This window comes from Grampus griseus (assembly GCF_964374135.1).
Source record: "Grampus griseus genome assembly, chromosome: 9".
NCBI lineage: Eukaryota > Metazoa > Chordata > Mammalia > Artiodactyla > Delphinidae > Grampus > Grampus griseus.
In genome coordinates, this window is record NC_139003.1 from 40641691 (window position 1) to 40656300 (window position 14610).

At 43.0% G+C, this 14610-nt stretch overlaps 1 protein-coding gene across 1 annotated transcript in view; it reads left to right on the plus strand.

Annotated features, from left to right (window-relative positions):
* Positions 1–14395, plus strand: part of ELMO1 (engulfment and cell motility 1) — a 541972-nt gene extending 527577 nt beyond the window's left edge. The window contains exons 21-22 of the mRNA XM_082662078.1: positions 7445–7522; positions 12983–14395. Coding sequence (XP_082518204.1) covers positions 7445–7522; positions 12983–13183 — 279 coding nt within the window. The 3' untranslated portion in view covers positions 13184–14395. The remainder of the gene's footprint in view (positions 1–7444; positions 7523–12982) is intronic.
* Positions 14396–14610: the final 215 nt, after the last annotated feature.

A 14610-nucleotide genomic window follows, 5' to 3' on the forward strand; every position in this document is an offset into this window, starting at 1 on the left:
TTCTTATTAATTCATCAAAAAGATAATTCTTTGCTTAAAATAATAATAGTAAAATGTGTTAGATGATTATAGCATATGGATCAGTGAAATGAATGACAGCAAAGTCATAAGGGATAGGAGGGAGGAGTTGGGATACTCAAAACAGAAGACAAAAAAAGGGAGAAAATTAAAAATAAAGAACAAATACAACACATGAAAAGAGTTACAAACATGGCAGATATAATCTAACTATATCAATAGTCATTTTAAATGTCGGTGGTCTAAATACACTGATTAAAAGACAGACATTGTCCAAGTGGATAAAAAGCAAGACCAACTATATGGTTTTCTACAAGAAACCCACTTAAATATAAAGACTAAGATAGGTGAAAGTAAGGGGATGGACAAAGATATCAAAATACATGAGACAAACTGAGAGAACTGAAAGGAGACATTCACAAACCCATTATTATCCTGGAGATTTTGGTACCCTTCTGTCAGTAATTGATACATCAAGTGGAAAGAAAATCAATAAGGATATTGATTACTTGAACAGCACCATCAGTCAACTACGTCCAATTAACAAATCCACCCAACAACAGAATACACATTTTTCTCAACCTTACAAGAAGCATTCACCAGGATAGACCACATTCTGGGCCATAAAATACATCTTAACAAATTTAAAAGAAGAGCAGTCACACAAAGTATGTTTTACTTCACAATGGAATTAGACTAGTAATAAAGAACAGAAAGATAGATAGAAAATCCCCCAAATGTTTGGAAATTGAAAACACACTATCAAATAACCCATAGTTTAAAGAAGTCTAAAGAGAAATTACAAAATGTTTTAAACTAAGTAGAATGAAAATATAACTTATCAAAATGTATGGGTTTTAGTGAAAGCCGTGCATAGAGGGAAATTTATACCATTAAATGCATGTATTAGAAAAGAGGAAGGATCTAAAATCAATAAAGTTTCCACCTTAGGAAACTAGAGAAAAAAGAGCAATTTAAGCCTGAAGCAAGCAGAAGAAAAGAAATAGTAAATATTAGAGATGAATGAAATTGAAAATAAGAAAACAGTAGAGAAAATCAACAAAATCAAAACTTGGTCCTTGGGCTTCCCTGGTGGCGCAGTGGGTGAGAGTCCACCTGCCGATGCAGGGGACACGGGTTCGTGCCCCGGTCCGGGAAGATCCCACATGCCGCGGAGCGGCTGGTCCCGTGAGCCATGGCCGCTGAGCCTGCGCGTCCGGAGCCTGTGCTCCACAGCGGGAGAGGCCACAACAGTGAGAGGCCTGCATACCACAAAAAAAAAAAAAAAAAAAAAAAACTTGGTCCTTGGAAAACATAAATAAAATTGATAAATTTCTAGCCTGACTAACCAAGAGAAAATGAAAGAAGATACAAGTTACCAATATCAAAACAGGTGTAGAGATGATGTTCTCATTTGAGCCTAGGATATCTGTGGGTAGTTTTGGCCTTCTTGTAGGAGATTCCTCTCCCCTTAGAGGAGATCAACAAAACAAACTGAGTAAATGACATTTCCAGACTTTAAAAAAAAACTTGTAAATGACACATAGAAAATTGGACAGGTGGATGGACAGATGGATGGATGGATGGATAATGGGGCACACTGCTATAAACACATAAATAAGACTTCAAATGGAGGCTACTTCCTGGGATTCACTGACAGAGATATTCCAGCCACTCCCAGCTTTTCTAGGCTGCCTTGAGGGCTGAGAGAAACAGTGGTATCTCTACCAGCCTGGCTCTTTCATTTGTATGCATATGAAAATTGTTTGTCTTGTAATGTTAATAGCATTCATACATCTGGTTCATCAGGTAAAACGTCAAAAGGCAGAAAGGAAACCCACAGTTCTAATAATTTATTTCCTCAATTCATCCACACCCACACCCCTTCCCCAGTGCTCCAGAGGCCTGCTCCTCCCTACGTCTGGGACTTCTGGACAGGAGAGGGGAGAACTGCAGCTTAAAAGGAGAGTTGGCCAAAATCTGTCCACAGGAGGTCTGTCAGTGCTCGGCAGTGGGCAGCACCCAAGGCGTGTTGCTGGCTCTTCAGCTTTTCCAGCTAGAGAGTAGGTTCTGACATTTTGTGCCACAGGACTTTCCATTAGCTTAATTACTGAACAGGGCAAACTGGGACATTAGCATCTTTAAGGCAGACACTTGTTAATAGCAAGATGTTGGTAACTGATAGTACTTCTCACTCATTCAACATCTGGCATGCCAGTCATGGTCTAAGGCTTGCTCATAGAATCATTCACTCAGTGCGCATTAGAGCACCTGAGATAGGATAGACCCTGGGCACAGAGTGACGAACAGGCAGACATGGCCCTGTCCTCCTGGAGCTTAGAGTCCAATGTATTTAAAAGAGGTTGGTGCAACAGACAAATTTCTGTGGACACAAGAAGTGTTGGCTTCTTCACAGAGAGATTAGGAAATGTCTAACACTTAGGAAATGTCTAACACTTGAAAAGAATTATCATGGGTGAATGCAAATTCAATTGGAAGAATTTGACTTTCGAGGATTAAGGATTCTAAATTTAAACTCTGTGGTTCATAAAATAAAGTTGATTTGTCGCCGTATCTTTGAAAGTGGGCATTCCTGGTACTTATCCCACTGATTTGGGCCTTAAGAGTTAAACAGTTAACATGTAATCCCCAGAGGGAAGATGTGACCAGATATCAGTGAAAGGGATAGGAATATATTTGACATGAAAGAAGCTTGAATCTCACCATGTCCAGAGCCCAGCTTTTATTTTTCCAGTATGATTTCATGTACCTGAAATAAGAAGCAGATTATACTAGAAGCTGAGGTTCTAGCCTCAGCTTGAAAAGCCTGGTCGTAACCAAAAAGCCTTTTATTCAGATTTACTTCGTTCACCATTCATACTCATAATGTATAGAGTATCTTCTTTATACCAGGCCTGTGCTGGGTGCTGGGAATCCAAAGATTCGGTATGCGACCTGGCGCCTGTCCTTGGGTGTCTAACAGATATAAGACTTAAGTATCAACGTGAAATGACAATCCAATGTTGCCTCTGCCCCAGTAAATTTAAATACCAGGAGAGCCTGGGAGACTTGAGAAAGCTTGTGGAGGAAATGATGTCTGAGCTGGCTTTTGAAAAGGAGAAGTGAGGGGAAGACTTTCTAGGAGGAGGAAACAATATGTGAAAAGGCACGTGGGGCCTTTTGACATGTAAAAGTGCATCCTCTGATTGAGAAACATTCAATTCAGAGTACAGGATTGGTGGGGACAGAGAGAAGAAAATGGGTTAGAGAACTATTGGCTGATCATGCTAAGATAGCTGGGGACCAGAACATTATAGCTGCTTATAGAAGGCAAGATCCTATCTTATTATTCACGATATGAATGACTGAGTTTGCCTTCTAAAATGTAAACTCAAACTCATAGATATACAGGTGAGCAACAATGCTTCATAGCTATGATATCTGGTTCTCTGGCTATATTTAGCACACACACATGCCAAGTTATATCCTACACCTTTAATCAAAATTCTTTGACCTCAAGATAACGTAGATAGATGGTGGAGAGCCAACATAATTAAAGTGAATGCCACGCGAGATGGCCAAATGAGGCAAGTCACCCAAAGCAACGTAAGGAATGGCGGCCAACGCTATACACCGAAGATATGTTGTCTAAAACTCTACTCTCGTATTCAGTCAACCCATCATCTGACCCCTGGAAGATGGCAATCCCCAAACCAAGGCACCATCATGCCCTGAATTTCTCTGAGCATCCCCTGACCCCACATGCCTTGTCTCTAGTCCCAGGGCTAGAGGGTTGAATATGGGGTCAGAGACCATAGGATCAGTTCCTCCCGTATCCTCTAACCCCAGAACTCACTTATCCCAGGCCTTCCTCCACATGGTGAGGTGGGAGATGTGCATTAGTGGAACAGAGGATGGAAATAAGCCGCTCCTGGACATGATTTTCCACTGACTTAAATCCAGAGGGAATAAAAGACCTTAAGTAGTGAGTAGCAAAGCCCCAGAGCATCAGATGTCTAAGAAAGTGTTGTGGTGTGTGACAAGGAGCCCCTGAGGGGGACACTGCCCCAGATCCATGACTGCTTACTCCACCATCTCCTGGCACCTCTCTCCCTCACAGACAGTTTGGACAGGTGGCAGCTTCTGGAGTGTTCGCCTGAGAGGCCACCGCTCCCAGCTCCTCAGTCTGCTTGCTCAAAGTGCTGGAGAGCTGACCTCCGCTGATGCCTCAATGACAGCCGGCCAAGGACGTCAGTAAAACTCATTATAAGTGATAGCAGCCTTTAACGCAGGCATGCGGGTCATAGAAGTAATTCCTCCAACCCCTCCCAGGCAGCTTTGGTGAAATTAAAGTGGGGAATGATATTCTCACGAATTTCCTATTTCCTCCCTGTGTTTATCAGAAATCTAGGTCATGACAGCTCCGCTTATTCACATCTTCACTGGTAAATGCCTTAGAAGGGCAAAACCCAAAGTTTGAGGCCCCCTCCTTTTTCTTCCTGCTCCCTCCCTGCCCTGCAGAAGAGAAAGTATCACAAAGGACAACCACGCTGACACTCTGGTCTCACGTGACTTCAGCACCTAGTCAAGAGGCCACGTCTGGGCTCTGGTGATGCTCACACCTGCTGTCGTAAGCAAGGGGATGGATTAGCCATGCGCCTGCCCTAGGCAAAGTGGCAGTCATGGTCCAACATCAGCCGGAAATCCATTGTCAGATTCATGTTTTCCTGTTGACCTCCGAAGGTCACGTGGTGCTGCTGTAATGTACTGACTGGGTGTCCAAAAGCAAAGCCTGTCCTCTCCTTTCTCTCCAGTCTCTCAAGTATGAGTCAAAGACTTTTCCTAATGAATGACACTAAGATTAGTAAAGAAATCATCATCTATATCAGTGTTTCTCATCTAAGAACAATCTTTATGAATTTATGAGATGAGAGCTTAACATTTTGTTGAAAAAATGTTTTCAGTTTTTTAAAAGAAAATAATCACCTGTGATCCTAGCACCTTAACATAATTATTTTCATTTCACAATTTGCTTCCAGTTTCCAACCACAGGAAGACATTGTTCATAATTGTGATTTGTATGTATATAGTGTTCATTTCTCTTGCTTTTTTTCACTTAAGATCAGATTTTCATAATTATACTGAACGCCTGACTGCATGTATTTCTCTGGGTTGCTAATTTGTGATTTTTTTGATGGTTTACCCAAGGAAGGGAGGACATTTATTTAGTTTCTCATATTATGTTCTTACAGGTAATGATATATACAGCTTTTGCTTCCTTTTGAATTTTCTTTAGGAATAACCCCGGGAGTGGGACCCCTCGTTCTCGATATGGATTGCCTTACTGACTTTTTTAAAAGGATGACACCAATTATGGTACCACTACTAGGGCCCATGACCATTTTCATTATAAACTAAAAGACCCAAAAGAGATGCCAAACTTATGTGAAAATTGTTTTTGTTTGTTTGTTTTGGCGAACTCTTTTTTAATATTATTGATCTTAACTGGGTAGGCTTGAATGGAATCCTAAGGAAGAAACAAATGAAAAATACAGGAACTTCCCTGGTAGTGCAGGGGTTAAGAATCCACCTGCCAAAGCAGGGGACACGGGTTCGATCCCTGGTCTGGGAAGATCCCACATGCCGCGGAGCAACTAAGCCCCTGTACCACACTCCTGAGCCTAGGCTCTAGAGCCCACAAGCCGCAACTACTGAGCCTGTGTGCCACAACTACTGAAGCCCATGTGCCTAGAGCCTGTGATCCGCAACAAGAGAAGCCACTGCAATGAGAAGCTGCACACCGCAACGAAGAGTAGCCCCGGCTCGCCGCAACTAGAGAAAGCCCACGCACAGCAACGAAGACCCAACACAACCAAAAATAAATTTTTTAAAAAATGAAAAATGCAGAGGGGGTAGTTTAGCAGAACAGATCCCATTCTATGACTCAGCATTCTTTCCTTCACTTGTTTCTATTTCTGATAGGGCGAGGATGCCCTAAGAGTATGAGATACTGGTAGGTCTGGGCTCAGAACAAGAGCTGTTTTCCCTTAATGATGGGACAGCTAGAGGTGAGCCAGACACAGATAAAATCCATGAGAGCCACAAATAGCCTGATGGTTTGCTGTGTCAGGAGAGGCATCCAGCTAATGCTGGGCCTCTGGAGTTCACTTGGAAGAATTCTTTCTCATCTGAAATCTGAAGGCATTGACCTCATCTTTCTGCCTGCTGCCTTCTTTCTGGGGGCATTCTTGCTGTGACTTACTGGCCAAAGGCAAATCCTCTGACAGATGTTGAGGTAGAGAATGATGTGGAGAGATCTACCTCCCCAAGAAAGAACACCTGTGGGTAGTTACTGAGAGTGCAGTTCCCAGGTCATAGCACAAGGGAAAGGGGCAGTCATCAGTGGTGCCTAATAGACACAGAGAAGGAAGGTTAGCACGTGTGTTACAGTGATGCAGAGCACCGATGTGGACTCATTTGGCCCTTCCCTCCAAATTAGGAGTTGTTAGTGTGTTGAGATGTGCAATGACTCTCATCTTCCATAGGTTGTACCCTGCTGTCAGTCCAATAGAAAAATCATAGTATCCAATATTGCACAGTACATACAATTTGAGAAGCATATATTAACCTACATATTAGGCATGACACTGAGTGTCTCAGCCAAGGTCATTCAGCTACAATGAAATGACAATGTCACTTAGTCCTTGGTCCTGGGGGTCTGTCTCATAGTCTGTATTATGAATGAACCCAGACATTCGAACGAACACTCACCAATGAATGAACCCCAGCTATTCTGCCACTTGGGCCCATGTTCTCCTTTATACCCTGCAGCCACTATAGGATAAAACTAGATTTTGTGTAGCCTTTGCTCTACAGTAGTTCAGAGGTCAAAGTGCAGACGTGTTACCTACAGATGATGGGTTCATCCAGAAGCCTCATTACCTCCTACGTAGCTTTCATGTTTTAGCAAGTTTATACGCCTATGGACACCTGTCTGTTTGGAAATGATAGAAGATAGAGCAGCCCATAATGCTGCTGATTGGGAAGGAGTTTACTGTTTTTCATGGTCTCCCTGGGAGGGAGATGCTGAAGATAGGAGAGTAGCACAGCTTTGGGGATATGTGGCCTTGGACAACTCACTTAACCTCTCTGAGCTCCTTTGCATAAAAGGGGAATGATAACATTTGCTCCATGCGCTGTCTTGAGAATTAAATGAGATGGTTCACGCAGACTCCCCCTGAACAGAGAGAAGGAAATGTGCTGTGAACCTTGAAAAACATGCTCCTTCCTCCCGTCAGCCTCACAGCTGCTCCTCTTGCCTGGACACACTGTAGTCACTATTCCATGTTCAATCTGCAGCCATTTGTGACTACAGAACAAATGTGTCAACTTTCCTCAATGTGGTGTTTTCTCTAATCTCTCTTAGGAGGTGCTTGAACTTGCTTTCTCGATCCTGTATGACTCAAACTGCCAGCTGAACTTCATAGCTCCTGACAAGCATGAGGTAAGGGTCTCAGTGGGGTTAATTTATGAGAGAACGTCATATTTTCTCAAGAAAAACAAGCAGGTAAAAAATATTGGGAAGAAAGAAATTTCATTTTTAAAAAATGTCTACCTGAGAAAAATCACGAACGAAGGTACATCTTGTTGATTTGGAATAGAACGGAAACCTCTCGAAAAACTGCAGGTTGTAACAGATTCAACTTCTTCTTAGCTTGATCAGGAGTTTATGGTAAGGACTTCCCTGGCAGTCCAGTGGTGAAGACTCCGCGCTTCCACTGCAGTGGGCATGGGTTCGATCCCTGATTGGGGGAACTAAGATCCCACATGCCACGTGGCGTGGCCAAAAAATAAATAAATAAACAAAAACTTAAAAAATAAAAATAAAGAGTTTATGGTAAAGAAGAAGAATGTACACATGCTTCATACTCAGTAAGGGCATAATCGTTAACCCAGAGGAAGTATCAGCCCTGGCTTATAGCTTTGGTTTTCCTTGAATATTTAGCTTTGGGCCAGAATTTTCCCATGATAAACTTATTTCTATTCTTTAAAACATTTGATGAAGTAGGTTTTTTACCATGTTTCTGTAAGTTATTTTAAGAGGTTTAGGGCTGTCTCTGCTGTTGGAATTTTATTTTTGAGATGCTTTTATTCCTTTTGACATCTTGTTATATGTATAATTTGTTTCTCTTCTTGAATCATGCTGTCAGCTATATTTAACATATTTAGCATAAATCCAGGAAAATGCATTTGTAAGATGAAGTAGCAGCTCTGGTTGATTTAACTTTTTCTCTTGTAAACTAGAACCCAACATCATGCTTGAAACTCTTATTTTTAGATGATACCATTCAAATTTTTGTTGTGCATGTGGTTACATAGAAAGCTTTTAGAAAGGAAGGAACATTTTAATAGAATTTGAATTTTGTTCCCCATTTCCCCTGGGAGACTTAGCTCATTTAGAAGTTATTCTGTATTTGGTTTTCACTGGTTTGAAGCTTTTGAATAAAATTGTACATCCCAAAGAGAGAAGAAAGATTATATGCAAATCCTGCATTTAGAGCGGCACTTAAATATAATTCTGTGTTACTTGACATTTCGTTCACAGAAGGGGATGACTTTGTCTTCATCTTCCTGAAAATACACACTGTGTCCTACCATTTCTCTTTTTAAATAAAATTGTGGTTGTACACAGGCCACCGTATTCAAGATATATACGGATGTATAGGAAACTACTTCAAATGGTAGAGCTGCAGATGCTATTTAAATCTATACAACGCTGTTTTTCCCAGTATACATTAATTCCAGATAAGGATAAATGTTCTGGGACTGCCACATTTTTATTCATATCTGCCATTTTTTACCGATGTAGTGAGGAGAAAAATGCCATACACTTGTGTAAATTAAAAGTATTTTTCAGACCACTTCCGTATCTATTACCTCATTTTATTTGCATAATCGCTCCATAAAATGGAAAGCTCTGTCACAGATATCCTTGTTTATCAGAGGGGGAGAGAGAGGCCTCCCAAAATTGAATAACTCGACAATAGTACTGATAATAGTCATTATAACCGGAATACTCTGCACCAGGGACCATTCAATGCTTTATGTGCTTCACCTCTCTTAATCCTCTAACGTTATTCCCATTTTATAAAAAAGGGAAATGAGGCACAGAGAGGTTAAGAAACTTGTCCAAGGCGAAACAAGCAGTAAGTGATAGAGCTTGGATTTAAACCATGGGGGTCTTGTTCCAGAAACACTTTCTCTTTGGCCCCTGCACTGTGTAGCTTGGAAGGAGGAAAGCAGGACCTGGACCCATGACTTCCTGTCAGTGCCCATCCCCAGCTTCAGCAATCAGCTCATGGCCAATTAGGTTTCACCTATACCCTCACTCACACCCAGCTGCCACAACACCCCAGATTATTTTCGAAGCTCATCCAGATATCATATCATTTTATTTGTAAATATTCCCATGTGCATCTCTAAGTAATAAAGAGTCCACTTGGAAACGTAACTATCATACCATGATCACACCCAATTTTGTAACGTTTTAATACCACGATTTGCAGTCAGTTTTCAGATTTCTCCAACTGTCTCATTTCTGGTTTTCTTTTTTTCTTTTATACTTTGTTCAGATCAGAATCCAAATAAGATCCATACATAACAATTGGTTCACGTGTTTCTTCAGTTTCCTTGAATCTATAGGTTCCTCTCTCCTTCTCTCATGAACATGTGCATGTGTTTTTTTTCCTTGCAATTTATTCATTGAAAAAACCAGCTCATCTGTTTGGTAGCATAGTCAATAGTCTAGATTTTGCTGATTTTAATTCTGTGTATTAGTTTCCTTGGCTGCTGTAACAAATTACCACAAATTTAGTGGCTTAAAGCAACATAAATGTATTATCTTACAATTCTGGAGATCAGAAGTCGGATGCAGGTCTTTCTGGGCTAAACTCAAGGTATCGACAGAGCTGAACTCCTTTCTGGACTAGGGGATAATCCATTTCCTTACCCCTTCCTCACCTCCATCCGTCTCAGTAACGGCGGGTTAAGTACTCACACCGCATCATTCTGACCGCTTCTTCCATACTCAAATCTCCCTCTCTCTCACTCCTGTTCTGTTTCCCTCTTCCACTTGTAAGGACCTTTGTGATTACATTGGGCCCACCTAGATAATCCCAGATAAAAATCCCTGTTTTAAGATCAGATGGTTAGCAGTCTTAATTCCCTTCACCATGTAACCTAACATACTCACGGGTTCCAGGGATTAGGACATGGTCTTATTTCAAAGGAGGGTACTATTCTGCCTACCATAACCTGCTCTATCATTTCACGTGTTTATCTGCATCCTGTATTTCCTATTAAGCGATAGTTAGACGATTCATCAAACTCAGGCTCTACTTTAAGCAGCAGTAGTGTTGTATTCTTCCATGATGTCTGGTTGTCTCTCTTTTGGAAATGTTTGCAGCCGTTGATGATTATCGCCTAGATCCTTGGATCTATTAGACTTTGGAAAAGGTTGATATTCCAATTCTATTGTAGTTACATAAAGACAAACTGGCCTCATCAACTCTTTGGTTACCCTGAGGTTAAACAGTGTACATATGATAGGCAGGATAATGCTTGATTCTCTTGACCAGTTTTCAAAATCATGAGCATCTTCAAAGGAGGCCAGTGAAGGATTTTTGGTGTTTGGGTATCATTATGAAGTTATGGATTTAACGTATTTGTATATCAATAGGTTGCAGTTATTGTCATTATCAGTGTCCAAATTATCTAGAGAAAGAAGGAGCACCTTCTGGTTAGCTTCTCAGTTCTATGGACAGATGTCTTTGGCAGCTTTCAGGCGTTCTGGCATGACAAGATATTCCAGTTCATCTCGTACATGTCCTGCCTTTTCCCTGTGGAGCTTTGGCTCCTTTTGGTATTTAGCAACCAGAATCTGGACATTAGGTGTGCCTGTCACTACGGCGTTGGTCATTATTTTCAGGTTTTTTTGTAGACAGAGCTTGGAGTTGTGTTTTTTTAAAGATAAAATACACTGTAAGTTCGTATTGATACTTCCAACTCAGATTCAGTACTACAGAGTTCTTATTTATTGGTTGATATATTTTTTAATAAAATTTTCTGTACTTGCTGCTTCTCGAAAGAAAAGCACCACAGAAGTGTTCCTGTGGGTTAAATTAATCTGTACTAGGAAGCTAGCCAGGACTGGGAAAGCTGTGTACAGAAAGCGGTAATCCCCCCACGTAGGGATTTACAGTGAAACAGTGCCGGAGCTGAAGGGGGCCTTAAAGAGCATGGGGTTCAGTGGTGCCCATATCTGGAGGTACATCAGAATTAGCTAGAAGCTTTTCCAAATAAAATTTCCTGACCCAAGATCCATAAGATCAGGATCTGCAGGGTAAGACCTGGGTATCTATTTTTATTAACGTTATTTATGAGGAAACGAATGTTTCGATGTGTTTGGAATCTATCTAAGGTATTCATGAGGACACTAATACTTCCAGAAATCCTTTAGCACTCAACTGATGTTTAGATAGGTTAAATGCTTTGGCTGAGATCCCGTAGCCAAGGCAGAACCAAAGCCCTACAGTTCAGGGCCACGCTACTCAGACACGGGCCTCGTAATACACCCGTGGTACACCTCCTTGGCTTAAAAAGCGGTGCCTCGAATGTGCGTCGTGGTAGATGTCTATCACCTCACTATGACTTAAGGTTTGTGTAGTGCTTGCCGTCTCGTAGTACTTCTACGTTGAGATCTGCTATCGTATTTTGGAACATAGCCCAGGTAACCACAGTGCAAAGGACAAGCTAAGCAGGGTCTGGAATTGCAGCTTGACCCAGTGAGGGCAAGAGAGGGGGGAATCTAGAGCATGTTCGAGAAGGAAGACCAGTCCCACAGGAAAAGCAGAGAAATTGCTCTCAAAGAGGTCCTACATAGGACTAGGACAGCCTAAAAGGTGAGCAAACAGAGCATCCAGAATGCAGGCATGTTTCTGAGATGCGGGCAGCAGGGGCTAGTTCTTCCACCAGGTATCATGGCTCTAATACCAGGACAGGGCAGGGTTTCAGCCTCTGGAGGGAAACTGACAAAAGCAAGGCAGGTCCTCAGATAAACGGAGCACAGTTCCTAGTCTACTGGAGAGGCAAAGGACACGATTAATTTTAATGAGAGGGGAAGAACCAAACTCTTGGTTGGGTACTATGGAGTGCTTTCCAAAACAGGGGATGTGCCCAGGGACCAGGCTCCAGAGACCTGGAGGAGAAAAACCTTGGAACCTGGAGACCCAGGCAGAAGGGGTCCCTAGACCGGCAGCCAAGCCACCTTCCGTTAAGATCACCTAACAATTTTAGCCACTTTGCCCACCAGACATTGGGCAGCACTCAGATATTTCCTAGACCTTTTGCTAAGAAATGCAAAGGTGTGACTACCATTGGGCTGTCATCGTGAGTGCTGGGAATCAGACAGGATAGGCAGAGATTAGCTATTAGACTGGGAACCATACTTGGAGTGAGGAAAGAAGCAAGCTTTACCTGATGTTGAGTCCAGGAGTGTTGGGATATATTCTACCAATACCTTAAACTCATTGACTCACTGGTGGGATGTTAGAGATATTATGTTGCACAGGCACGAAAACCCAAACCCTCCTGCTGCGCCACAGGGAGGCATCATGGGCACAGAAGAGTGCAGGCACTGGAAGCAGATTGTGTAAGTTCAAATCCCACCCACTCCACGTACTACCAAATGACTTAATTTCTCACCACCTCAGTTCCCTCATCTGTAAAACAGAGATGCTACCAGACATGTCAGCTTTATAGAGATGCTGTGCATGTTAAATGATAATGTAGGCAAAGCACTTAGCACAGAGCCTAGACCATCCTGAGTGATCAGTAAGTGCTAGCTATTGTTTCTCCTCTTGTTATGGTCATCAGTAGTTCTCATTGTCACCTCCCTTCCCACCAGTACTGTATCTGGACAGATGGGCTGAATGCGCTGCTGGGGAAAGATATGATGAGTGACCTGACGAGGAATGACTTGGACACGCTGCTCAGCATGGAAATCAAGCTCCGCCTCCTGGACCTGGAAAACATTCAGATCCCCGACGCACCTCCACCCATCCCCAAGGAGCCCAGCAACTATGACTTTGTCTATGACTGTAACTGAAGCGCCCGGGCCCCAGAAGCTCCCCCTCCAAAACTGGAAGAGCTAGCTAACAGGAGAGAAGAATGAAAACGCTCCCATGCCTTGGAATCCGCTGTGGTAGAGGAAAGCTGTGGTCCACATTTCCTTTGGCCCCAACGCCTCTAGCCCCGGCGTCTTCCTGCCCCTCCCTGGCATCCTGCTCACCGCCCTGATTCCGTTTCTAGACTCCGAATCTTTAGGTCACCTCCCGTTGCTGCAGCCTAAGGTGGGAGAAAAGCAAAACCCACCGCCAGTAAGGGAGCCAGAGGGCCCTTCCATCTTCATCCCAGCAGGCAAGCCCTCCCCTCCTGGAGGCTGAAAGCCAGCAGCACCAGACCGCCCCCAAACCTACAGCCAGACCCAGGGCTGTGCCCGAGGCCTGTGTCTGGAAGAAGCAGTCTAGCTACTTGAGAAGACCAAACTCCTCGTCCCCCTGCTCTCTAGAGTCCGCTCACACCGCCAGCTCCATGTGCACTGAAATCTGCTTCCAAGCCCCCTCCCTCCCGTGTCCCGGCCTTTGCCTGCCCTGTCCCTCTCTGGTCCCAAGAGCAACAGCAGAAGCTTCTTCCTAGTTCTTCCCAGGGCTGGGTCTCCAGACACAGTCCGTGGGTCCCATGGCCACTTCACGTCTGCCCTGTGACTGTGACCACCCTTCCTGCCTCCCAGCTAGTCTTGGCTTTCCTCTCCCCGCCCCAGCCCAGACCTGCCCTCTTCGTTGCCACACACCCTTCCAGCGCCTTAGCTGAAAGCACAAATGGTGAAACCAGTCCCCGTGCTCCATCTCTAATGTACTAAATCTAAAAGCCCCGATGAGAGGCAGTTGCTTATCGAAGGGTTTGGTGGTCCTTCTCCTGGTGGTTCTGCTGAGCACAGGTTTCCACAGGATGGTCAAGTATCCAAGTTTACATCATTGTACTTATTACAGGTATTGACAGTTTGCAAGGGTTCAGGGTTATTGGTTTGGGGGGGGGGGGAGTGGGTTATGTTTTTTTGGTTATTTTTTTTCTTTGCTTTGTTTTTGTACAAAAGAGTCTAACATTTTTTGCCAAACAGATATATATTTAATGAAAAGAAAAGATACATAAAGGTGTGTACTTTCCAAGGTTTTTTTTTTTTTTAATTATTTGAATCCTAAACCTCTTCCTGAGAATAACATTCCCCTAAACATGCTGTGGAATAAAATTAATTGTGATGAGTTGTGGGGCTGGTGTTTTGATTTGGTAATTTAGGTTCTTGCTGCTCAGGCGTCAGCATCACCTGTGAGCTTGTCAGAAATGCAGAATCTTAAACCTCACCCCAGCCCTGCAGAATCAGGTGATGCACGTGCATATTAAAGTTTGAAAAGCACTGGCCTAGGGGACTCCTGACCATTGCTGTGTCACCATAGGCTCTGCATATCAGTAAAGAAT